Here is a 27,305-nt window from a genome sequence, read left to right on the forward strand (position 1 = left end):
GGTGGGGAAAAAGAGCGAGACTGGATGTCAAAACAGACTTAAACCTTCAAAGCCAGGACAGAAAGTCAAACTGTCAGTCAATCTGAGGAAAGTCAAAGGAAATAATATGTGAATTGTTATTTCTATCATTCAATCTGAAATATTACTGAATAGCATTAAAGCAGAAAAGAATGGCTGTTCAAAAATAATGGGAAAATATGCTTTGATAAAGTGTTCTCACTTCAACAAAAAATGCTGAGTGCATTCATACAGCTGTCAGAGCCCCCACATGCTATTTGCATGTGTTTTCTAAGGTACATGAGGTACCAAGTAATGCTTCATTCTGCATGTTTTTGCATTAGATCTTCATCATTCTGTACTCCAGTCATAGGCAGAGCTGGGCGTTCCATGGCTCAATAAATTTGTAAAGCTTAATCGTGTTTTTATTTGGTGGATTTTTTTTTTTCCTTTGTCTTTACAACAGGGATTGAGATGGGATTGCAGAGGTGTAGCTACAAACATTAGGTCCGGTGCCCTGGTAGAGTGTCAGAGCCTGGTAGGCACCAATTCTGTCCTGGTTCTCCTCTGCACAAAGTACTAATCTGTTCTCTGAAGAACTTTATGATTCATGTTAACAGATTCAAAGCATTTTTGACCTGCATATATTATATATGAAATCAGTTTGAAGTCAGCAGTTGGTCAAGATGTTCTTCATTGGCTAAATGACAGAAAATGCTTGTGGCCATTTTAAATGTGAAAATTACTCTACATATATTACATTCATCCAGAAGCATTGTCAAACACATTTCGTGAGCATGGAAATACTAAGACTTCAAGAATTTTCACTGGTGGCTCACAGCTGCATTTGAGAGTATATATAGTGATGCAATATTAGCACTGTAGCCTTTCTGCAGCATTTTTAGTATTGTCACCAAAATCAAATGTTCTGCTCCTAATCTTAATTTGTGATAAATCAGGAAGTAATGGTACATAGTGGACAAACAGAAACTGAAACACAGAAAGATGTTAGACTCCCCTTAGGCCAAAATAGATCATAGTATGCACAGTCCCCTCAGTAGAATCCAATAGCATCAATTAGTCTTAGACTTCAATTGCATTCAGCTGCACAGGAATCAGAGTTTAGCAAAGAAATTATGTTACTTCGTTCTTGCAAACTTCACAAAAGGGGCTGTTTGCAACCCATTACATGGTTATCTTACTGTTGATTGTTTAGATAGCCCCATTCCACTAAAAAGCACAGACTGTATATTGGAAATAAAGTTTTCTTCTTTTATTCTGAAGCTTGGTAGATATATAGAACTGTATTATGCTATAATTCAATATTGAGTGGGGAGTTTATAATGGAACAAAGTACAATCAGATTGCATTCCTATAACCTAGGACATCATCCAAAACCTTGATTAGTTTCTATTTCCAGTAATATAGTAGACTTTCCAGGATTGACTCAGTGAAATAGATGTCCTTGTAGGCGTCGAAGATGTACCTGTTTAGTCTCTAATATGCCCATGAAGAGGAAATCTAGGTTATCAGTTACCATGTTATTTTCACTGACACGTTACAGCAGGTTTTAAGAGACATCATTAGGAGGGAAGACAAGACATGTTTCAAGGAACTGTCCTCTGTGGATCTACATATCTATTAAAGTAATTGTTGGAAGACTTAAAAGATGTACCTATTGCATCTTTAGCTTCTCTTAATGGGTCTTCCATTCACTGCAATGCACAGCTGCTAGAGTGTATTTCTTTCCCTCCCATTTATGACAAGCTGGCTGCATTGGGTTATCAGCTGTGTTGACACAGATCTGTAGGGATCGTTAACTTCCTTGGCAGGCCTCCAAGTAATCAGAGCCACAATCTAATCTCTCCTGTTATAGGTGTTCATTGCTATCCCTGTTGTGAAAAGTATACTGCAGTCATTTCAATATGTTAACTTATTTTTTTTTAATATAAAGTATCCTGTAAATTAGAATTATGTCTCTGAGTTTTGGAACTGGATTTCTGCTTCTTTATGATTTTCTTTAATCGAGCATTAGTTTGATGGATCTCGTGAGTCCAAGAGAAACTGTAGGAATGTTGATGTATGGGCGATAAATCATGAACCAACTGCTTCCAGTTATGCTGTTCCTACCAACCGACTGTGCTGAACTATTAATCTTATTTTGGGATGTGCAACTTGTAGAGGATTAATTGTGTTCAAATGAGTATGTACCATTATTATAAAAAAAACCCTAAATACATTGTAACATACAGAAATGCAAGCGACTTACAAAACTAGAAAAAAAAAAATTCCTAAGCCAAGAAACTTTAACCCAGACAAAAATACTTCTAGAGGTGATCAGCACTGTACTGCTCCTAAAAAGTTTACTGTCTGGAGCACGTAGTTGAGAGTCTAGTTGATAAGAAAGAAAAAATTTACCTCCAATGTAGAAGGTGGGATGAACAGAGATGTTCAAAGTCGTCAGATACTGAATGCTGACCCAAATAAAATGGAGCAAGATGTCTTGCATCATTCACTAGTGTTCAAGATGTTGGAAAATGAATGGGACCTCCATGCTCTCCCTCTGCAAACCCTCTAAGCTATTAAGACTTTGTGGTGATTTTTCTGTCTCTTTTTCTTTTAGCACTCTTTGAACTGCTATATCTCTTAGAATACTTTCAAAATATATTAATGGAAAGTGATGAGAATATGAAGGTTGTTATTATACCAACTGTGAAGTAGCAGGAGAATTACAGAAGAATCTAGAAGAAGGACCCATCATTACGTAGTGAAAAAAAAAGAGGCTGGATTGTGTAGTGCAGGCAAATACATCATTTAGTCATAGTTCCATTCAAAAGTCTTTAGTGAGACGTCTCTTAAAGTGAATCTGAAGGAAGTTGGATAGGTTTGGGTTTTTTATTCCATTTGCTACAGTACTGAATTCATTATGTGGTGATTTCTTATTCCAGATTTAGACATCATGAAAACAGCTAATCAGAGCTACAAAGACAAGATTAATTGGTGTTAATTTTCAAATATTAGTGTTGGAATTTGCTTGGCTGAATATGTCTAGACTTAAAATGATAGGAAATAAGTTGTAGTGGTTGAAAAAAATTTAAGTAGATCAATCTTACACAGGATAAATGGTAGCAAAATTGGTTGAGTAGTAATCTCTGGGAATTTTTTTTTCATATTCAGAAAATTACTGAAATGGTTTTGTGTCTTATTTGTGTTTTTTCAAAATTGCCAAGTTGATCTACTTACATGGGAGCACAGAGCATTTCAAAGCTATCATCTTGGCCAATATGTGGTGATAACTCCTGAGGTTGTTCCACTTTTTCTGCCTACCATTTCATGAGTACATTTGAATTCATTGCAGTCCTTTGGCTTTTTAACATTCAGAAGCTGGTAAAGATCAATCCATGTTTCTGCCATAAAAACAGTTGAAAGGGGGAAAATAAGAAAAAGAATTAAATGTCAGAGCTCCAGTAGTTGTCTTTTACACTAACGGCGTTTCTTCACAATAGCACAACTTGGGGTAGAGAAGTCTGAACTCAGGCTTGGCACTACATACACACTTCAAAATAATACTGGGAGGTTTATGAAATCTAACCATTGTACTCCTGAGTCTCCAGGTAGCTTTTTAAACCCTTGACTTCAATAGGTGATGGAAAAGAGGAGAAAGTAAAGCAAAAACTCAAAAGAAGCAATATGAAGTGCATGTAGAAGGACCAGAGAAATGCAGGAAAGGACCCGGTAACTGCTGTAGAAAGGAAATTAGACTTATGTGGTTGCATTTACGTTTGGGAGGAAGATGCAAAATGCTGCTTGCAGCTTGTTGAGGATGATTTGCAAGCACTTTGTAGAAACGCTGAAATCTGAATTGATCCAACAAATAGAACTATCCCTCCAGGAAAAATCTTTCTAAATTTCCAACCTTAGTCTACAAGGAGGGGAAAAATACAGCAACTATTATAATACAATTTCGGAGTGTATTTATAGAAATTAAAACTTTATTCTGAAATCTTTGTTACTCCCCTGAATAGATACTGGAGAAGCAGATTTAGGGTCAGGCTGATGGCAAATGGTGCACAGTTGATAAAGAGGACTTTCTCTGTAGTAGCTGCTGTATGGATATGAAGTCTGGAGAAGATGGATAAAAATGTGTTTTGCATAGCAATATGCAGTGATCTGTGGAAAGACCCTCTATTTGTTAAGTAACAGGATGCTGTGATTTCTTCAAAAGAAACTTGTTTTGCTCTAATTATGGGGAAATAAATTAATTCCAATATGGATTTGACTGAAAATGAATCTGAGGCTCTTTGCAATCTACTGCAGGGTCCTCTTGTAATAGCCCAAATACGAAGGGATGTAATTTGCCCTAGAAGAAAAATGTTTGCCAGAACCTAAGTCTGAGTTCTCTCTTTTAGTCTACATCTGCAAGAGTTCACTAAGGAGGTTAGAAATTAGTATAAGATGCATAGTTATTGCAGAGAAGTGAAATAAAAGAAGTTGCATTCAAGCTATCCTTTAGTTTTGGAAGGAAGCATCCATGCAGACATTGTCTTGCATACCTCCCTTGTATTTGCCTTAACATCCTGCTTTAAGGAAACCATTGATCTGAGCCTTACACTCTCAGAGTTTCTTGTCTTTTTTACATGAAGCAAATTGAAATCTAATCAAGTAGTTTTGAAATTATATTTTATTTTTTTTAATAATGTGTCTCCCCATCCTTCCAGGCACGTTGTGTTTTAACACATTTGATTTATCTTGATTGATCAATTTTAATAAACTAGGTGCTGAAAAATCAAAATGGCAAAAGTCTTATTCAGTATCTTAGGTAGCTTTAGGTTAATACACATAGAATCATAGAATGTGCTGCGTTGGAAGGGATCATTGAGTCCCATAAGGATCATCAAGTCTAACTCCTGTCCCTACACAGGACAACTCCACAGTTCACACCATGTGTCTGAGCGTGTTGTCCAGTCTCTTCTTGAACACTGTCAGGCTTGGGGACATGGCATATGACACAACTACCTTATTACTTGACCAACAGCTCTTTCAGAAAATGTTTGCTGTTTTGTGTGTGTGTAGTTTTGGGTTTTTAAAAATTTTTTCATTTACAGACCACATGTTTCGTTTTTATACCTTATGAACCAATAATTTGGCATTATAAGTACATGCTGAGTATTTTGTGTTCTGTTTGATAAAGCTGTTTACTGGCTAGGGGGAAGCAGATGTTGTGGGAGGAAAGTGGTCTTTTGAATTGTAGAAATACCACTGGATACTGAGCTCGGTAAGGAGTGAAAACCCCGCTCCTACCAGCCTAGTAGTGGTTGCCTTTGCAGTTTGTGAAGTCTGTCCTCACATACGTGCTGTGTCTCAGTGGGACTGGGCTTCCTTGTAACCCCATTGCTGCGGTTGTGTCTCCCTGTCAGGCTCAGAGTCTTCCAGCAGCGCTGGCTCCTCAGGATCCCTGTCACGAATACATCAGCCTCTCCAAAGTGCATCTCTTGTCCCTGGGGTGACGGCCAGCTCTTCAGGCAACGTGTCCTACCCTGAGAACGGAATGACTGGCCAGGTGGCCCCCAGCAACACCAGCTATATCATTCTTCCACTTGAAGCTGCAGGCATACCGCCTGGCAGTATCCTGCTCAACCCGCACACAGGTCAGTATGATGCTTTCCTGCTTGCTCCTGCCCTTCAGTGTTTCTGATGTCATCTGGGGAACTGGCAAATTTCATGTTTCTAGAGGTATTTTCCTGGAAGCACTTTATGAGGAAGCAAGCGGCAAACATACGTAGAAATGACATTTGGCAGGTTGTTTTCTTCAAATCTGTAGGCAAAGCTGGATTGGTTTTCTGAGGCTGTCGTGGCACAGCCAGTGGGAAGTGATGCAAAGCATGCTGGTGTGATCCCAGGCAGGATATTAATCTGGTAAAGTCCTGGCACCCTCTGGCTGTGAATCCTCTGAGAACCCATTAGCTTCAGTAAGGACAGACCCTCTTCCTTATCAGGCGTGCTGAGATATGGTGCAACTGAAATACAATGCTCAAAGTTTTAGAGATTGTGCTTAACAGCAGAAGAATTTCAAAAGGCTTAGAAGCTGCATTTGAATGAGTACTTCAGTGTTAATTTTCCTGTGTGATTAGCAATTGTATTTAAACACAATATTTAAAATTTTTCTGATAAGAGAAAGTCGTAATCTCTTCAATTCCGCATCGTGGCCCTGGTAGTTATTAGCACTGCTGCACTTGAACGAGGCATTCACAGTCACCCAAGGACTGTGGACACTTCAGAAGCCACTCAGCTTGACCTTGAGAGCTTGCTGAAAATTTAAGGCAATTTGTTTCCTCCTTCATTCAGATGAAGTCTGGATAATGTTATGCTATTGCTCCCCATGTTGTTGTACTGGCAACATTAAAAAGGTTGTGGGAGGTTGAGAGTGTGATGCTTCTGCAGTGAATTAGACTGTTTCAGTGACCGCGACTAGCTGTGCTGTCAATCTTAGCTTGAGTTATGCTGGGTTTAAAATAACAAAGCCTACAGTGCGATGTATTTTGCATTATACTGGGACTTGAGAGTTGAAATCCAAAATACTTTTTCAAAGTCCGTAGTAGAGCATTCAGGAGCTTTTTATTTGGGTATTTTTATTTATAACCAGCATTTTACTTATATTATACCCCTGTGTTCCAATATTTTGATGGAAATGCTTAAAACTTATTTGTGAGTCCACTGCTAAAAATACTTTTTAGTCAGAATGTGGTCAAGAAAAAATGAAAGTTGAAGTGTCTAAGAAAAACATGGCCTTGACAGACTACTAAACCTAATTTTCCACAGACATTTAAAGATAGTAGTATCTTGGGCTGATCAATACGTATCAGGGAGGGTTCTTGTTCGGTTAGATTTGGATGTGATAAGTTCTTCCCAGAGAGATTACGTAGAAAAGCACATGTTTGTGCAAGTTACTAAAGCCTTTACTATTTATGTGTACTTTTTTTTCAAGCTATTATGTTATGGACATCAGAACCTAATACTGTCAGCATAAATGGAGATTTTAGTGATTTCTTAAAATTACTCAGAGGAGAAGATAAAATGGGAGGTGGGCATAAGACAAAACCCATAATTATTAATTTAGTAATTTCTTTTGTTCTGGTAGTTAACAGTTCTGTCTGTAACACTGGAATTTCTTTGTCAATACAGAAGGCCACATTTTATGTGCTATGTGGTCCATTCCCATACAGAAGTCAGCAGGCCTAGGGAGAAGTCCATCTATAATTCAAGTAGTAGGACTGAGAACAACAAATGAAAGGAATCGCTGCTGCTTCAGGCCCACGAACAGCTGAGAGGTTGTGCTTGTTCCCAGCCATGGCAAGGGCACAGGCTGCAGTTCACCGTACTTACAAACCAGAAGAACTGTTTAGGAGGAACATCTCCTACAACTGCTTTGTCTATTTAGCAATTTGCAGCAGATGGCTCATGTTTTTCCCCAGGAGTCTGTCTACCACAGATATGATGCCTTTCAGTACTGTCACTAGACCAGAGTACCTGGTCTTCACTCCTGGTGTGCCTCATTGTCTGCAGAGGCATTATCAAAAGCTCCATGTGTGTCAGTATGTTTAGCATTCAGGAAGTAAGTGCTTTTGTGTACATAAAATTTTGCATTTCTTTAAAACCACATGTTTTGTTTCTGTAGCTCCCTTGTAAATACACACATAATAAAGAAAATGAAGGGAGCAGACTCTTCTAAAGACAGAAATTCTTGTCTCAGATTTATAGCTTCACACTGCTACCTGTGCTAGAAGTCAGGCTATACTGTAGCATCTACTGTGGTTTTAACATGCAGCAAAATACATGCTGCAAATTTGTCACTCTTTGGGCTCAGAATCTTTGCATCTTATTAGAGTAACGTTACAAAAGACGCTCCATAGGGAGGAGACAGATTGCTGGATGCTGTCATCAGCTATCAAAGTGATGGATGCTGTCAGAAATATAGATGAAGAGAAGACAGTTTAAAGAAAAGGAAAAAGGAGCTTTGTTTCCTCTAATGAATAGATTCTCTTTCCCTATGTAACACCATTCTTTAGTTCTTTCTTTTCCTCTTGCAGAGAGACTATTTCCAATCTTTTTTTTCTCTTTTGATCATAACACCGTGTGCTTTAAAGACCGTTGCTTCCTTTCACGTGACATAGTCACTGACTGTGCAAGCCTCTAATGACATCCACATATGCTGTCAGTATCTCCCTGCTCTGATTATACCTCTCAGCTCCTTCTCAGGTGTTGACAATCCACACTTTCTTTTCCATATCCACAGTTTCCTTTGTTTCTTCTCCTTCACCAGACAGAGAATCTTCTTGCTTGCTTTGGGAAAGCACCATTTATGTGGCTGTGCTGTTTTACTCTCCATTTCACCCGCTTTACCAGTCTGTTTTACCCTTTAAAGGATTCCTCTTGACAAGTTCTCTGACTTAACCTCTTTGACAGTGTAAGGGCATTTATGTTTCATTCTTACTCCTTTAAATGACATCGCAATTTTTGCCCTTCTATCAAGGCCACAGTTCACAATTTACAAATGTCGTTCCTGTTACCATCTGATCTCTCCTTTTCATTTCTTATTTCAAGGTTTCTTTATGAAAGGTTTGTCTTTTCCAACATTGCTGGACCTTTTCTCTTTCAGTTCTGTCACCCGTTGAGCCACAGGACTTGCTCTTTACAGCTTCCCTTGAATGTCTGGCTTGGGCTTCAGGACCCTGTTATCCCACTCACTCAGTACGATTTCCCCAGTCTCCTAAAGGACTTGTGGAGCCTGAGACCCCCAAATCTTGGGAGTCTATAATGTTGCCACTTAGTGCGTTCATAGCAAGAAGGAGAAAATGGGGCAGTGGACAGAACTGCCCCATACTTCTCTTCCACCCGTTCTAATCATGACCTTTCTCACTGGGAGTGTGAGACTAGTCCAGTATAATATAGCAACCTCATCGAGAAAGCCTTCGTGCTTTAGAGATGGAAGGTGAGGTTTCTTTATATGATGTTCCTCATACGTTTCTGACCATGATAGTTAAGAGGAAGGAACTGAAAGGCTGAGTAGATAGAACAGGTAGAGAAACTCGTGGTATACAAATTAAAAGTTAACTGTTTCGCTATTGCTCTCAGTCACTGAATTCCTCCAGATCTCCTATCTCAGATATTCAGAATTCAATTACCTACTTTAAATGTTATCACTTCATTGCTAAAGTTACTTTTTTTTTTTTTTCCTCATGGAAACATCTGTAATTCTTTTGATTTATGAATTTATGATGGAAGTGAAAAGAAAACCAAGGTCATGGAAAACATTTTCCCCACAAAGAAATACCATTTCTTTTTTCATTGTAAGACAATGAGTTGGGTAAGCTTTTTTAAAAAAACAAAACCCAAACATTACTTTTGCAAGGTTACTTCCCCCAGCTACAATATCTGAAGCAAAAAGAATTCAGCAACTTAGTAGAACACTGGACAGAACTTGTCTCATATATAAGAGATTTTCAAAGACATCTTGTTTCTTCCTTGATAACTTCCAGCACTGCCTCCTCTAATTACATAGGCTACAGGTCTCAAAAGGATAGCACTATGTTATTAGAATGTGTAAATAAATTAGTAACAAGGTGATTTTGTTTGTTTGTTTTCCCTTCCATGCAAACCACAGTGCGTCAGGAGTAGTTATGTACATTTGACTGCTGTTGTGTAGTGGTAAAATGTACATGAATGTTCTGTACCTCCGGTGTTTGCTCCAGAGTTCAATTTTAGTATTAATTGATTCATCATGGAATGACTTAAAAGTAACCATAACACCTGAATAATCTTATAGCCATGGTAACCTTCCACGCATTCCTTGGAAGGCCATACTGCCAAACCAAATATCTACTGTCTGCCTTGCCTGCAAAAAGAAATATATATATATATATATATATGGTGGAGACTGTAATGAGGCATTGAGAGTGATAAGCATTTTACTGTTGTAGCAGGTCAGCTAAAGAGTAATCATTTAAAGCAAGGTTGTATGATTTCATACAGAAAACAGTGCATTCTTTAAAGTGTTCAGCAAAGGTGGAGTGTTTTGTTTCAGGTCAACCATTTGTAAATCCTGATGGGACGCCGGCAATATACAATCCTCCCAGTGGCCAGCAGACGATGAGGAGCCAGATGGTGGGACAGTCTCAGCAGCAGCCTTCATCCCAGCAGCCTCAGCAGGTTCAACAGCCACAGCAGCAAATGGCAAGTCACCTTGTCACACAGGTAGGTGCAGTGGCCATTGGAAAAAGAGAAGAAGCTCTCAGGGGATACGAAGGATGACCTGAAGGGTGGGAGGGAAGGACGTGGCTAGGCAAAATATCAAGATGTTTTTTCTTTTGAAACAAATGAGGCCTATGAACTGTATTTTCAATGTGGATGACACAGATGGGGAAGGAAGATTCCTTTTTCAGTTCCAGCTAAACGATGATTTCATTTTGAAAAGGACTGTTAAACGAGTTGCTGTATGTCTACATAAATTTATTTTGCAAAAATTACCCGTAAATGAAAGCTGAAGCACTCATGCTCAAAGTATTGCAGTCTGTAATTCTCTGTCCAAAGAGCTGAGGACCTTTCCTTGTCCCTTTAGACAGCAGTGGGGTTAAAAGAAAGATTCAAGTACAATGCAGGGCTCTACAAACTTCTGTGTCGGGTTATATCAAGCCTCAGCTGTGGGTAGCCTACTTTCCAAGCACTCCTGCCCCAGACCGTGAGTCTTCTGCCTGCACCCCATGTTCTGGCTGGTGACCCTGCTCTGAGCAAGAAGCTCTGGAGCTACCGCAGGAGAGGGAAGGGCAGAGCAGCGTAGTTTGGGCACGATGCCACTGTACGTCGACTCTTTGGCCTTTGGCCAGGCCGTGGCTTGTGGCCAGATGCAGCTGAACGTGGGCAGCAGGGTTTGGGTCTGGTTCAAACTTCTGTGGATTGTGAGCTTGCTCTCTCAGAGCAGAGCAGGTGGCGAAACTACTCAAGCAAGGATCGTACGTGCTGCTTAGTTGCAGAGCAGCCAAGATCTGTTATGGTTCTTGTGTGGCTCTGTGATTTGGCACAGTTTCATCCCAGGCTACCCAGAAATACAATGTTTAAATTCAGTGAAGTTACTTTGATTTTACTGGGACTTAAGTGTGCTTATTTCTTGATTTGGTCTTAGCAGTTTCAGAAGATAGAGGTAGTACCAAACCTGTGTAAGACTCAAGTTAAATGAGAGGTTAAAATGAAAGGAGTAGTGAAACTAGCTAATCCAAGGTAATAGCGCTGTGGAAGAATTATTCTTTCACTTAGATGAACATCTGTTCTGAGCTGATGGGCCTGTCTCTGTTGGTTATTCACAACCTGTTCTGTGTCATATTTTTTTTTTTTTAGCTATTGTGTTCTGCCAAAGCAGCTTTAAAATCATTATTCCTTTGCCTATGACACACTCGGAGTTAAATCAATCATTATCAGCAGAATTCAAATATACACTTACGCTGTGCTGTTCTTCCATTTTATCTCTGTAAATTAAATGTAGAATCATAATTTGGCTTTGCCTCACATCTGTAAGAAGAAGGTCTAGCTGTGGTTTCATTTGATCAAACAGCCATCAAATATATGAAAATAGGCAGAAAAATCTGTGATAAGGGATTGTTTAGTATAAAGCTAAAATGAAGACTAAAGTCGCAGTATTTGACCTCTTGTATTTGGGCTGGCAATGACTCACCTGCATTTTCAGAGCTGTTTGTGATCTTTGTTCTCAGTAATGGAGGTGGTTGTTGTTGTTGTTATCTATCTCTAAGTAGGTTGTATTTATCGTCTTTCACTGTGTTTGTTTTGCAGCCTGTTCAGGCAATGCAGCCATCTTCTCAGTCAGTCCAGTATCCAGCAGTTTCTTATCCTCCCCAGCATCTCCTGCCAGTCTCTCCAACGCAGCAGTTTTCTGTGGTACTAATTTTTGTTTGTTTCCTTGAGGTTGTGTGTGTGAGCATGAGTATGCCCAAGGAGAACCTCTGGGGAGCACTGTGAGTGGTGTCCCATATGAGACCCTCATCTAGATCCCTCTTTGTCTTAACACTTTTGGTACTAACAAGCATTTTGTAAGAGCGCCCGTACTGACTCTGGTTAACTAAATAATCTGGAGGATAATGTTAGGAGCAAGGCACTCTACCTGGTTAGCAGAGCCTCCAGAAAAAAATGTTTTGTTGTGCCTGCGATAGGAGCTTGTGTCTCTGCACTTTATGTCGAGGGAACTTAAATTGCTAGCTTGAGCATTTGAGATTTGGGTTATTTCGCTTTATATCCTCAAGGACCAGAGAAGAGACCTCTAGAAATCATTATTTTTTTATTTTATATTGCTTTGTTAGTATACTAAATCCACTGCCTGGATTTATTCCTTGATGATACGAGCACACTTGGAAAACAGAGTAGTGGTGAACCAGCTGCAGAAGGTGTGGTACGCTATTCATCATGACAAAGCGCCGATGTACATGTATAATAAAAATAAATAGAGTACTCTTTGGGAGTCTGAATCTGGCTTGGTGCTTACAGGGCTAGGATTATACTGTTGTAAAATTAAGCTGACATTTTAAGAGGCACTACAAGTTTTTTTTCTGTTATTTTTTTTCTCTTGGTCCCCCAAGATAGAGATGTTGTGTAGTTATAGTAAGAAATGGAAACAAAGCTGAATGGATCCTTGCAGCTAAAATAATGTTCTTAATGCCTGGTAGATGAGTGGTACCATTTAAAGGACAAGAAAAAAATGTTCCTTGCTGAACAGAAATTGCATATCTCAGTGCTAATTATCTTCAAAAGTGTCTTGTAGGCATCCCAGGTTGTTCTAAGTGACAGTCATAAGAAAGCTGGTATTTTTAGTTGGTAATTTAATAATGGAACTTCACCTGAATTAATGTCTTCAGTGTACATTACATTATATACGCAATGTCTAGATTACAGGATTTTAAAGCTCTTGGTCTCTGTTTTGAAAATCCAGAGACATTCCAGGCTCAGTGAAGTTTCTTGTAGAATCTCTTTACAGTTATTTGCTATCCAGATAATGAGTATCCTAGCTTTTTAAATAAACAACTTACGTACCTGATATAGGATTATAAAGTTAATAGCATTATTTCTTGTAGCACCTGAAGGTGTGCCAGGAGTGTTTAAGATTTTGGCCCATGGTATCTGCTTTCAGAGTGGTAGTGTGAGTGTCTGTGCAGTGCTTCCCATAAACAAACTTTTTTCTCTATTTCGAAATTTCCTGCCAATAAATACATTGTGCAGGGTGGTTTGGGAGCGTGACCACCACAGGGATGTGAACAAAATTGAAGAGGCTCTTTTTTGAAAACTTACATGGATGTTCTAAGTGGAAAGCATTTTCATAGTCCTTATTCCCTATCTTTGAGGAGGTATCAGGAGGGGACCGTAATCTACATATTATCACACAGTGGAGTTCTGTGCTGGATTTATTGCTGTATAGTGTATGTTTTAATCTTGAGTATTTAAAAATCACATGATGTGGACACAAACAAAAATGCACAGAATCACATTTGTAAGTCTTTGACCTTCACAGAATATACTTGAGAGCATTGATTAGCAATGGATCTTTTTGTGAGACTGAACAGATACTGTTTAGAATCCTTGTATCATTACCAGCATGTAATGAGATTTAGGTCCATTGACTTTATTTGGTATGTTCATCCTGCCATAGATTTTTTTTTTCCCCTTCCAGTCAAATAAAGTACTTTTTTCTTTCAAACTCTGAATAAAAATCATTGAAATAGCAACAGAAGGCTTAGCTTTTTTTACTTTCTCTATGTTCACAACCTTGGATTTTCAAAACAGTCCAAAAAGGAAAAGGTCTCCACCTGAATCCTACTGAATTCCTCTTGGGATCCTTGTGAAACACAGGTGAAATTAGCAGCATGTGTTTGGCTGAGGAATTCTGTGTTTGTGGGAAGAGGTATTCATACTATTTTCATGCCCTTTATGTTTAAAATGTCTTCTTTTGAACACTGTAAAAGTTCACTTGTCATTTTAGAATAAAAGTGGGGGGCAGAGTAAAAGCCAAAATAATGGGCTTCTGTGCTGAGCAATGCCATTCACCCTTCAATCTGGAAGTCTTTGTCATTTGGCATTTATAGTGATTTTCATTTTAGTCGCCTCCATTTTTGTAGATATCCATGCAAAGTTTGGAACATACTTGAGCTGAGCGATTCCTTCCCCTCCACGTGCTCTGTTTGAACCTGTTTTGTTTTGCTATTTTGCGTGTCTACTGCAAACATCGTGTCTGCATCATTTCCTACTGCCTTTTACCCCGCAGCGAGATGACATGACAACACAGTTTAACCAGATGAGCTTAAGTCGTCAATCATCAGGAGACAACTCCGAATCGCCTTCTGGTCCTGTCTACCCGTCGCCTCTCCTGCAGCAGCCTGCCCAGCAGCCGGGTTACATTATGGCTTCCCCAAGCCAGCAGCTTCCCCCAGGAGGCTTTACGGGTTCAGGTCCACCAGTATCCCAGCAAGTGCTGCAGCCACCACCACCACCCCAGGGCTTTGTGCAACAGCCACCACCACCTGCTCAGGTAGGCAAAACCTTCGCTGCCAGTTTGGCAGGGTGCTTGTTATGACATCAGAAAGAAAATATTAAAACATAAATCTAGATTTTAGATTATTTATTTTTTCCCTCCCTGATAAAAGCTTAGCAGATTTTTAGGCAGCAGGAAACTTGCGAAGACTGTCGTTTCCGGGGTTTCGGCAATTCCTTCTCTATCCTCAAACCGTTTTCTGAACATATGTTCATACTCCAGGACACATCTGCACATGAATATGAAGGAAGAGGGTGAATAAATACCCGTAGTCCTTTTTGCCTATGTTATATACCAAAAGAGCAACATGCACATCAGCCCAGGTAGTCGTTAATCATATTTAATTGACTCGAACATGTGAGATGTCACAGATCAGTAATTTTAACTCTCTTCCTGAAGACTGATTATGTTTTACTGTTCACTACCAAACATCTCTACTTGTCTCCTGGGTACCTTTACGGAATATTGAAAGTGATTACTGTCAAGAAGTAAAATGCACAGATGACTTTCTGGTCCATTTTCAAGGCATACACTTTAAAAAGCCAAATTTCTTTATCCAATTATAGATGACTTTATTTAAACTCTACTTGAAAATGGTATTAATAGTATTTCTCCTGTTTTCATTTTTAGGCAGCAGGAAGAAAATATATAAAACATAAAGTGAAAAAACTTCACCACTTCTTTTAATGTAAAAGTAGGGTAAACTGTATTGTTTTTTTTGTTTGCCACTTCTTACTGAAGAACTCTGATTGAGTTTGTTAATGGGATTCTGTGTTGACACAGTAATGACGAATTTATACTGTTATAATGTTTTAAGTGGGCTAGAGATCTAGTTAATTAGTTCACTAATTAACAATAGAAGAAATCTGGATGCTCACATCTCATAGAGGACTGTGACATCCATTTTCTGTAAGAAATTCTGCAGCACTTTTTCAGAGTGAAGGCTTGCAAAAAATAGTTTTTAAGGAGGTGAAGTTCAATATAATGTGATTGTAATAAAATATTGTTAGGAAAAGATTTCTCTGCCAAATGTAGCACTTTAAAAAAAAATTTAAAAAGTGAGGAAAAAATGACATGAAGAGCAGAATCAGAATCCTCTGATAAATCCATCTCCCCGTTTAGACCGTGTCTCCAAAGTGAGTAAGTAGAGGCTGTCCAGGCTTCACTCCCTGTGTACAGCTCCCCAGTGCCCTCAGTGTTTTCTGGCATCACTTAATCAAACCTCACGACACTTCTAGTGAACCAGACAAATGCAAGCACCTCCATTTTACTAGCTGTCACCGCAGCAGGCGAAGTGATGTGGTTCCCAGCCCTGTGGGCTGGGGTTTGCTGCAGGAGTGAAGGGGCATGCAGCACCCTGGCATAGCGTTAACTTTGTGAAACTGTTTTCTCCGATTAATACTTACTCTGATGCTACTGGAGGGACAGATTAACTTCTTCGGAGGACAAGTGAGGAGAAGGAGCCTTTTCATGTATAGGCTGCTGTTGAACCAGTACAGTACTGGTGTGTCTAATAGCCCCATGTGTCTGTCCATACCTCAAATACAGCATGTATGGGCACTTTCCTCCTACACTGTAACAAAGTGGAAAGTTATTGAGGGCGGAAAAATATCTCTTGGGTTTGCAGCAACTTCTGTTACTTTGCTGGGGAATGGTTTGTCTTCAGAGGGTGTAGAAAGGTGAGAAATTCAGTGCTGTCAGCTTCCTCTGCATCTGCTGCACCATACATACCATTCAGCTCCAGCTTATCACTATTCCAAAAAAATCCTTGTCTCATCCAGATACCTGTATGGCAGAGGGTGCAGTGGGGGTCAGTCCCTGCTGCCTGTGTGGCTGTACTGTGAAAGTGCAGTGGTCTTGATCTGCTGGAAGGGTGAGGGGGCAGGAGCTTTCGACATCCGTGTACGCAAATGGGAACTTCTGATCAACGTTTCAATTCATTCTCTTCAGCCCTAGAATGAGTCATGGTGGTTTGGGTACTACTTGTAGCACGTGTACAGCAAATAGGGGATCCCTCTTGTAAAAAGATGAGCGAAACCTTGGGCTATAGTAGCTCCTCTGCCCTGTTAACAGTTCAGCTTTCTGCACAGGGCAGCTAGACCCCAGCTCTGTGTCTTGCCCATGGCAAAACTTCACTCTGGCACTGTCAGCCACCTCAATCACCTGTACTCTTTTGGGCTTAAATGCAATAGTAAAGCAGATGCCAAAGCCAAGGCAGGCTTAAAAAAAAACAGAGGGGGGAGGCAATAAAAATGGTAGAGCATGCAGAACATTTTGTGATGCATTAATCAGTGCAATGCAATCAATGTTCTAGTAGGTTGGCTGTGGTGCCCTGTATGCTGTTGGAAAATAGCAGTGGGAACTTGGGTGGAGGTCCTGTGAGTATGATCATTTCCTTTGGGAGCTGAAAGGACAAGAAGGAAATGCCCTCCAAGCCTACAAACCCAGTGGTACTTTATTTAAATTATTAGCTTTTGTATTAAAGTTCAATTAAATGTTGCTCTACAGCTGTTCTCCAAGATTCTCTCTCCCAGCCTGTATCACAGCAGAAGCAGATTGAGTTTGAAATGTCATGCCTAAGAAGTGGCAAGAGGACTCCTTCCATTTCTTTTGCTGCTTCTTTCATCACAGCTGTTCCCCAGATAGACAGCAGAGTTGTGATTTAATAACCTGAAAATAATGATCTATCTTCATTCATCCAATTCGGGAAACACAAAACCCAAAACAAAGCATCAAAAACCAACCATTACTCTGGTTTTATTGAACGGAACTTTTAGCAGCGAATTCCTGTTTGTTTTCTGTATCACAAATAGCAAACATACATCTTTCTTTATTTTCTTCTGTTTTCCATTTTCTTCTCTTTCTGATGGTTCTTCTATAGCACTTTTGGGCCCAGGCTCTGCAACAAGGGTCCACATTTGGTTTTTGCAGGACCCTCTCATTGGTGCTTGTCATTGCTCTGCCTCTGCAGGTGAAGAAATGGGAAAACTGTGAGTACTGTGCCAGTGGGAAAGCATACATTCCCTTTAAAGTTCTTTTCACCTCTGACTCATTGGCAAAATGATGTCCACAAATGAGGTGGCATGAATTCTTGGAGAGTCTGGAAGAAGTAATACACATGTTGAGGGATTTTTTCACCTGAATTAATTTTGTCTCATCATTTTAACCATCTCTTTGCAAAAGCCCCCTCCTATAGAGTGCATAACTGCCATAAGACAAAATCTTTATTCATAGCATGTCTCTTCTAGGAAACTTGTTATGGAAAAGACTGGGGAGTCATTGCAAGTGGCTGGGTCTTTCCTTGATGATCTCAGAAGATGACATTGAAGGACAGGCCTTAAGCTGTGCACAGGCCATTATTTTTTTGTTACTGTTATTGTAATTATTATGGAGGATTTGGGGTAGGGGAGGGGAAGAGAAAAATCCTTAAAGAATGACTGATCCCAGTCAGATACTGGGAAGAAACAGCACCTCCATGTGTCCTTACATCACTGTGGTGTGTGTTACCTTCATTCCCATTCATGCAGCTGTAGCTGCCATTAGCAATAGTGTCAGCATCACTGATCAACTGGATGAAGCTGTTCATCCAAACCCAGCTGATTGTCAGTGATGTCAAGAGAAGGTGGGATACCTGTCTGATGGCAGAATCAAGCTGTAAGTCAGTAGAGAGATAGGTTAGGCAAGCAATATCAGTCTGAAAGTTGTGTGTAATCGTCTTCCATGAGGAAATAACCAACATACCTGTGGACTCAAGGGATGCTGTTAGAGAGCAGTCTAAGGGAGGCCCAGCCTGGTAATGGGTTTTGAACTGTAGGTGGGCAAAACAAAGCAGAAAGCTGACGCTGTATTAAGTCTCTGCCCGTCATCTAGAGACAAAGCACAGCAGAAAAAGAGAAAAGTAATGCCTGTTTGTGCCATTTCATGAGTGTCTGTGAAGTGATGTGCCCAGTTCTGTTACAGTGTAAGTTAAATAAAGAAAATGCCATGTATGAGAGGAAAAATACAGATGTGTTGGAATGGTCAGCCTACAAATTAGGTGGGTATTCACCTTCAAAATAAGAATATCCATGGAGGTACGGACCATCTGTGGACTATTTTAATGGTATTTATTAAAGAGGAGGATTTTTCACAGTGTCAACGATTATGATCAAGAAGCAATGCTTTTAGACTAAAGAAGGCAGAATTTATTTAGGTTGTGGTCTTAGAAGCACATTTTAAAAAATTCAGGGATTTTGGTTGGTTGGTTGGTTGCTTCTTTTGTTGAATAACCATGTAGCTGTGTTGGCATGCTTGTTAGTGTAGTGGAAACCTCCTGGTTCTGCGAATGAAATGTGTTAAACAAGCAGAAGGTCTAAGGTGAGATGGTTCGTTCACACGGGAAAGTAATTCAAATATAATTTGACATGTCAGTCAGCTGCTCAGCTGTTACAGAAATGCAATGTTTTTTTTGTTGAGAAGCACATAAACAGAGGTGTTAGTAACACTGATGTAATGAGAAACTAAAAAATTCAAGAGGGTCAGAGTAGACAATATAAGTGATACTTGTTATCTCTGATCCTTCTAATTCCACCCTTCAGTAAAGTAATATCAGAAAGGATAAATAACATTTCAACTATTGGCATAGAGATATACTCAAGACACATGAAAATAGATCCTTCCAGACCCTTAAACCACCAAACACCCAAAATTTCTGTGTGCATATTTTGGACCAAGCCCTTCTTTTGATGTCTAGTATCTTAAAGATCAAACAAAACAAAACAAAACAAAAACACAAAAACCCCCAAACCAAACAAAAAACACAAAACAACAACAAAAAACAAACCAACAAAAAGCCTACCCCCAAAAAAAAACCCACAAAAAATCAACCAATGAACTAGAAAAAAAACACATTTCCTCTTTGGAAGTCGTGTATGCATGATTACTAGCAAATTCATCCATTAATCTTTCTAAATCAAATTATTTTCCTCCCCAGAACTCCTACTACTAACATTTTTCACCTTGATAGATTGCCATGTGATAAGCTTCTAAACGGAGTATATGATAAATGTATTGCATTGAATTGAGAAAATGAGAGGGAGAAAATCCTTTGACTAACTGGTATATTATCTGTGTGATAAAATTCCAAATTAGCCTGAATGCTTCAGTGTATGTATATATTCTTTGCTAAGCATGTTTAACTATGAATCTCCTTTCAAAACCTATACTCTTTATGCCGTGTTTTAAAGTTAAAACCTACAGACTCTTTCCACAAGAGATAATTTGCATTGTTCTCATATGGTCCTATATTTTCAAATATCCAGGGGCTTGCCTGTGCCTGGAGAATGAGGAAGTTGAAGATAAATCAAATAAATTTAAATCCTTTAAGTGAGATTAAGCTGCAGCCAGGAGAAGTGAGAGTATTTCCAGAGGGGTTTAATATTCTTTAAATTTGTAGAACATGATAATAGAAAATGAAGAATATTTGAGAGGATGTCTATTCTGTTCCCCAGCTTTGACTTTACTTAGGCCGAGTCTTCTCACTGCTTTCATATCTTTTATTTGAGAGGTTTCCACAAGATGTGTTAATCACACTGAACTTGCCTGATCCCTTAATACCTTGCTATGATGTTTAAAGAGTGACTTTTGCTCCTTAAATGTTGGGGTCAACTTTCCTATACCTTCTGGCTTTTCTTTGCAGGGAAACAAATTTGTAATGATTTTATCAATTTTACAGAGGCGTTTTTGCTTTTGTTAGTTTAGTCTCTAATAGCCATTAGGCGTCACTTGGTATTGTCTGGAGGAAGGTTAGTTTACAACATTTTCCAGTCAAACATTGTCTTTCTGGTATTCATTTGAATCTGGCTGATACTATCTTGGGGGGGTCAGGGCAGGGAGAAGGGAAAAAAATATTTCCATTGATTCAAGAGCAAATGAATAGACCTTGGAAGAATAAATGGATATTCAAGCTCTGGACTGACAGATGATGCTGACTGTCAGTTGGTCTGGGGGTTTCACTTCACCAATGTGGCTGAGTCCGGTTTCGTTGATCCTGATACTTTTCCCACCACAGTCACCCATTCAGTAATCTTCTGCTTACCAAATTAGCCATCTATACCCTCATCTCACCTGTTCTTTTGTATCTATGCCTGTTCTCTTTCATCTGACATAATCTCTAGGAAAATTTCTGGTCTCTCTTACGATGTCCTAGCAGTTTACAAAAGGATATAGTTACCTTTACTCTGTTAATACTTTCTGGGTGATCGAGTTGAATGAGGCATTCCAGGAGCATTTCTTCCATGTGCATAAAAGTGGCAAAAGCACTTCTTATTTTCATATTAAAAAAAAAGACAACAGCATTTGTCTTTGTGCATGTGTCTGAGTAGGGTAAATGCTAGACAGAAAGTAAAAAAATATTGTGTGATTTATAAAGGAATGCTGACAGATGTTGCAGAAGTCATGAGAGAAGCAACGTTCCCCCAAGCCTGTGTATTTCTGCATATGCTGCCAAACTCTGTCAGGTACCTACAGCATCCACTGCAGCTGAAAATGAAAAATTTTGAGTGCTTTGAACTTGCCATGGGTCAGTTGAAAACTGTTTCGCTCAAATGTCTCAGTAGCGGTGGTATAGCATGTGTGGGAAAAACCTTTAGTTCCAGTCACCCTCAGACTTCTATGTTCATCTCCGTGATAAGGTGATGTAGTACACGTTGCTCTATAATGGCGATAATAATAGAAAAAAGAATCCTACCTGACAGATTTCTGACTCAATGCCTACCCTCAGCTCCTGTAAGAAAACAACTACGATTGTTTTTTAAACTGTAATTGTATTCATACCAAGTATGAGAGAGGCTTTACAGGGAAACATTCATGTAAGGAAGGAGGAAGCTGTTAAACAAAAGTGTGAATTTAATTGTTTCTTACAGGTGTTATGGGCACACACTCTCCGCCTTTCCCTCTATCTCACCTCTACATGTTTTTACTCCAGGCCATTCTTTGCTTAGAATTGACCGTTTTTTCCAGAGTTCACTTTATGGTTCGACATGCTACCTATATCTATTGTTGTTATGGAAGATGGTGTTTGCAGCTGTTTTTCTGTGACATTTGATATTTTACTGTAATTTCTTTGGTATATGTATGTAGCTTTTTATGCATCCTGTCCATTTTTGTCTCTTTTAATTGCAATTCTTTTTCTTCTGTTTCTTAAAGTATCTAAGAAGAAATTTGGACACTGATAGCCCTTTTCCTAGCAAAGCTGAAAGCAAGCAGCAGTTCTTGAAGAGACATAATGCAAACCTCTCCTCTTACTGTTACCGCTAATATGCTTAACTTTAACTCATTCTCCTTCCAGTTCTGTTTTATTTTGTGAATCTTTGATCTTTAAAGTACATAGTTAGCTGCTGTTCTCTTTCATTGCAGATGCCAGTGTATTATTACCCATCTGGTCAGTACCCTACCTCAACAACTCAGCAGTACAGACCCATTGCCTCAGTTCAGTACAACGCACAGCGGAGTCAGCAGATCCCACAGACTGCACAACAAGCAGGTATTTACATCTGTTACTCATTTCTTCACCTGCTCGCAGTGCCCTTGCTGGTGAAACCTATTGATTGTGTTTTAATTTTGAGTTTGAACAGCAGAGGAGAAAGTTGGTCACTGTTCTGTTTGAAAACAGAGTGAAAATTACAAATTGATGAACCCTTTGCTTGTTGATATGGAACAATGGAAGAGCAGAGGTTGTGTTCTCCAGCACTGCTGTCCTGTGTGCAATGCCGTGTCCTCAGTGTCGATGCTCCACGTGATGGGGCACAGAGAAAGCCAGGAGGGAACTGGTGTGGGCGGTCACATTGCATGTTCAGGGCAACCCTTGTACTTTGTCCTTCGTCATGCAAACTCCCCAAGCATTTTTAAGACTACACAGTGAACAGTGATGCAGGAGGGGCTGGTTGTGCTCCACCACCTTCTGCTCTCCCTAAGCTCAAGGAGCAGCAGGGTGGTCCACGTGGTTGGTGCCTGTCAGGACCAGCTCTCCGCAGCGATGTGCAGCTGGAAGGGGGGCCGTTACACTGTAAGAGAGTGAGTAGCAGGTCTCACAGTGAACCGGTCTCTTTTCCTACTGTGTCTTGCCACTCCTGATGACACCAGAGTAAGAGGGATGTAGGCAGAGTTGGGATGGTGTGTGTTGAGGGAGGGCAGGGATTGTGCTCGTGAAAGGATCCTCGCATTTCAAGGGAATAAACAGTTCTGGGTTTGGAGATTTTTTTTTTTTTTTTTTTTTTTTTAAAGTTGTTGATCATGTGTTTCTTTAATGCACACCTCCAATCATAGGGTGTCTCAAACAGTAACTCCAAGGTGGGTGGGGGTATTGTTTCCCAATAGGGCATGCAATTACAGACGTGCCACGTAGGACAAAGCATTCATCTTTCTGTCTGAGTTTGGCAGAAATCTTTCTGAATGGCAAAGCAGATTCCCTGCAAAGACGTTTATATGAAAGTCTTTTAAGATGCAAGTCAAGAGCCCAGACGTGAGACATGAGCAAGACTTATGGGGTCATCCAGCCCGTCAACCTGTCTGTGTAATGCGACTGTTGGCAATTTTGTTCACGCTCTCTCAGGCGCTCAGGGCAACAAAGACGTGGCAAACACAGCTATAACTGAGCAATTGATTACTTCTTTTTTTTTTTTTTTTTTTAAAAAAAAAAAAGCTGTTCTATGTTCTAATAAAATGCGTGTTATTTTGGTCAGTGTCTTGGTGACTGTGTCTGCTTTCATAACTTTGTATTTATACATTCCTGGGAGAGAAAGGGGTGAGATATTGCACAGAGATCATCTGTCTCTTCTGACTTTTCCTGCCTGACAGTCTGGTACCATATTTATTGTCTTTCTATAACTTAAGTGCAAATCAACTTAGATGACATTATCTGAGTCTACTGTATTGTTATAAAACCGTATTTATCAGTTTAATGCTGTATCCACAGCATAGTGGAGATTATGGCAAATGAAGTGCATAAGAGATGGTCTGAAGCACTTGAGTGATGTTCTGGAGAAGATCCAGCTATTTGATCTTGAGGAAATCCTAGTTTTAAAAATATATTGTAGCACAGGAGCTGTTATGTTTGAGTACAGGCAATGCAGAGATGCAGATGCTAATTTTGTTTCTGTGTTTACTACATCATTTTCCTTACATGTTTGGAAAACATGAGTCAAGGAATTTGTGTAAAATATTTAACGCATCAGTCTTCTCCTGCAATTCGCTCTTCCAGCTGCCTGCTCAGTTGGAAACATTATTCTTCTCTCTTGTTTAAAAATGAAAACATTGTGACTATGGTTTAAACTCCCTGCTGTGGTGATGGTTTTAAGCATTTAGCTGTTCTCAGATCTAGAGACTTGGCTGAGAACAGATTTGCCAAGATGGTTCATTCCTTTGGGCTCAGATGCATCCTTTCCCATAGCCATTGTCCGAGTGTGTGTTAGGCACTCCAGAAAGCAGCTCGCCGTTTCCTGTAGATCTTTTCTTGGAGATGGTGTAAGGATCAATCGAATTTATGTTCCACTGCATCCATTGTCATTTGGAAAATAACTGGCTTTCCAAAAAGCCACGTAATTTTTACAGCATTGCGGTACCACAGTAGATGGGCTAGTGGCACCAAAAGAGAGCAGATACCTTCCACCTTGTGCTGCAGCCTTTTGACAGCAGGGTGGGTGTGCTGGGGCGCACCTCTCCTCTTTCAAGCCGCTAATTTTGAGGAAACTTTTGAAACGTTGTGTCGTTGCAGCTTCCACTTCTGTGTGAAACGCGATAGAAATTAGATGTAGAGCTCAAAAATTTGCTCTGAGGGTTATTTGAGGAAAAATGTCAAGAGTAATCACACTCATTTTTCCTTCAGAAACTAGTTCTGAACACAGAAAAAACATGAAGAAAACATTTAAATCTTCCTAAAAAGTTGTATGTGATGTGAATATAGCAATCAACGAGGAAGCATTTCAGACTGCAGTTTTCCTTCCCATGCAGACTTAGTTTCAGGTTAGCACATGAGCAAATGTGCAGGAGCCGGGGAAAACTGGGGGCAGGAAAATGAAGACATGAAGGAGAATAGCACTGACAAAACTTAGCTCAGGTCAGGAATATTGAGGATGGAAAGGGGGGAAGAGGTGGGAAGGAGGCAGGTGAAAAGATAAAAAGTTTTCCTGCTTGGAGGAGCTTTTGGAAGCTTTCAAAGCAGCAGCAAGGAGTTCAGATCTTACTTTCGCCACTTGGGGCTGCAGAGGTCAAAGTTGGATCTAATGCCGGCAATTTGTTTTGATTTTTCTTAGAAAAGGTCTCTTCAGGAGTGGAGCGATATTGATGACTTTTACAGCAAACGGCTAAAGTAAAATGTCAGCACAACATCTGTGATGGCTAAGGGAGCCTGTACTCTCTCGTGGCTCGGGAAGGAGAGCAATATTAAGTTAAAATGCCTCCAGGGCAGAAAAAAAGATGAGCTCACCTAAAATTAGATTAGAGCTCTGGCAGCAATAAATCATTTGGAAGGAAGGAGGAGAACTTTTTTGTGTTTTTATTTACTTTTTTAGTTTTATTTGTTTTCCTTAACTGCTGGTTTGTATGGGAATATAAGTGACCCCCTTCTGGCAGAACCCTGCTACAGAGGGAGTTGTCTATGAAGTTTTTATAAAAACTTCTGCCATTTGAATTATGTTCATTTCTGTTAAAGCAAAAAATATGGTGTCTGACAGCACACTATCATGGTCTCTAAACAGAAATACCTTCATTTCACTCAGATACGTACCATTGTTGCTCTTTTTCATTTGCTTCTTCTCCACCGTTCTTGTGTCCAGTCCTGTGCAAGTCAGAGTTTTCCAAAGTGTTGCCATTGAATGGGGCCAGGGTCAAGCCAGCATCTGTCCCACTGTGTGGAGTATGTAGGACATCATAGGTGGATTCTTTGGGTATGTTCAGGAAGCTGTTCTCAAAAACATTATGCTCATTTTTCAAACTGTGTGGATATGTTGCTACTACTCATTTCTGTACTCTATTTAGGATACTGTGGGATGCCCAGTTCTGTAACCACACAGAAGAAAACATTATTTCTGTATTCTCATCTAGCAGTACTCTATAAATTGCACTTCTAACATCATCAGTATTTAATTCTTTAGTAACTATCCCTATTTTTGTAGCTTTGAAGGCTTTCAATCCTAGTTACTGTGCTTGAATAGGAAAATAGAGATATACTGATGATAAATCAGTAGTGATTTGTATTTTACTATGATAGAGGATACCAGCAATGGGTTATTTTATATCTGTGTTTCTGTAGTTGCATTCACTGTAGCAAATGCTGTGCACTTTGAGGATTTTTTTTAAGTGATTCATAAGCATGAGCTGGATAACTACATGCATGTTACTTTGGGATATGAAACTGTTCTTACTGCCATTCACAAATGAACAAGCTGCAAGAAATTACATGACTTCATGACTTTTTCCTACTTTGGTTCATTGTTTTATGTCTGCCTTGTGTTCGAGATAATTTCAGAATGCAACAGAAATTTTATGGATAAAATAATACTTAGATCCTCGTTCGGGTCTGCTTCTAAAAGGCAGTCAGCTTGGTTTATCACACAGTTGTAAGGTAAAACTTGGTGTTGTGAGAATAAAGCCAAGACCTCGTCTTTGTCTTCTGAAAGCATTTCTCGCCATAAGCTGATACTGAGAGTTAAAAAATGGGGGAAGGGAAATGTGCAGCACTAAAAAAAAATTGTTTTGGTATCAGGGTCATTAGAGAACCTTATAAAGCAGCTTTCTACCTTCATTAGCAACCTGACAAGAGCTCACGGTCGACGATTTGTTTGCATAATTTCATCTATAATTTTTGTGCTTATATAAACATAAACAAGTTCAATTTTTAAGTATCTAATTATCTGAAGAAACTATTTCTTCTACAATAATTACTTACTGCATTATTGAAACAGATTTGTTCTGGAGGTGTCCATCTGTGTTTAATGCTATATTTCTTTTTTCAGCAGATACTGGTGCTCCCGAAAAGCTTTGCAGGGGGGTGTCTCTAATTTTTTACAGGGGCTTGACAGGAACAAGATGGACAGAGTGCTATTGTTTTAGATACTTAAGCATAGTGTATTAAGCAATGTTCATTAACATTGATGTGAGCCTTTGTAATTTCAAAGCATTTTATGAAATGCTAGGATCAGATCAAGGAGTTAGCAGCAGTAGCACTAGGAGGACTAAGATGAAAATTTTAATCTTGAACTGATCCACACAGATATTAGTTTCTGTCCAAGTATTTACATTTCTGAGCAGCTGAAACATAAAGGTGTTACCTACAAGTGCTTCCATTTTGACAGTACTAAATGTCTTGGACCAAGAGCATCTGCAAGGCAGAGTTCAGTTTTCTTGAATCGCATCTGGAGGTGAAGGGATCCTTGTTTTGTGGGGTTTTTTTTAGATTTGATTTTATGATCTGCTTCCAACTTCAGGCATTCCTATGGTGTAAGAAACCTGGATGCCTTGACCTGAGAGGGCTTTAAACCCATGTGTGCACTGCAGGGGATATTCTTACTGGGATTTCTGCTGTTCAGGGATGTTCCCCATCTTTCTTACAGTGTTTTCTCTAAAGGTCTGAAGGACCAGAGAATTAAGTGCATGAATGAGAAGGGCATAAAGCAAGAAACTAAGGTCTTGCTTTTATAGTATTTCACTGTTGTATAGTGTGTGGTTAAGATTAGGTCCAAGATCCATGTAC

At 39.5% G+C, this 27,305-nt stretch overlaps 1 protein-coding gene across 21 annotated transcripts in view; it reads left to right on the forward strand.

The window, feature by feature from the left end:
- The window catches only part of ARPP21 (cAMP regulated phosphoprotein 21), a 198,780-nt gene that overhangs the window by 138,318 nt on the left and 33,157 nt on the right, over positions 1–27,305 (forward strand). For all 21 annotated transcript variants that reach the window (XM_065829991.2, XM_065829992.2, XM_065829986.2 and 18 more), the window contains 5 exons: positions 5,415–5,645; positions 10,079–10,248; positions 11,836–11,940; positions 14,312–14,575; positions 21,974–22,100. In XM_065829991.2, coding sequence (XP_065686063.1) covers positions 5,415–5,645; positions 10,079–10,248; positions 11,836–11,940; positions 14,312–14,575; positions 21,974–22,100 — 897 coding nt within the window. The remainder of the gene's footprint in view (positions 1–5,414; positions 5,646–10,078; positions 10,249–11,835; positions 11,941–14,311; positions 14,576–21,973; positions 22,101–27,305) is intronic.

This window comes from Patagioenas fasciata, chromosome 2, assembly GCF_037038585.1.
Source record: "Patagioenas fasciata isolate bPatFas1 chromosome 2, bPatFas1.hap1, whole genome shotgun sequence".
Classification (NCBI taxonomy): Eukaryota; Metazoa; Chordata; class Aves; order Columbiformes; family Columbidae; genus Patagioenas; species Patagioenas fasciata.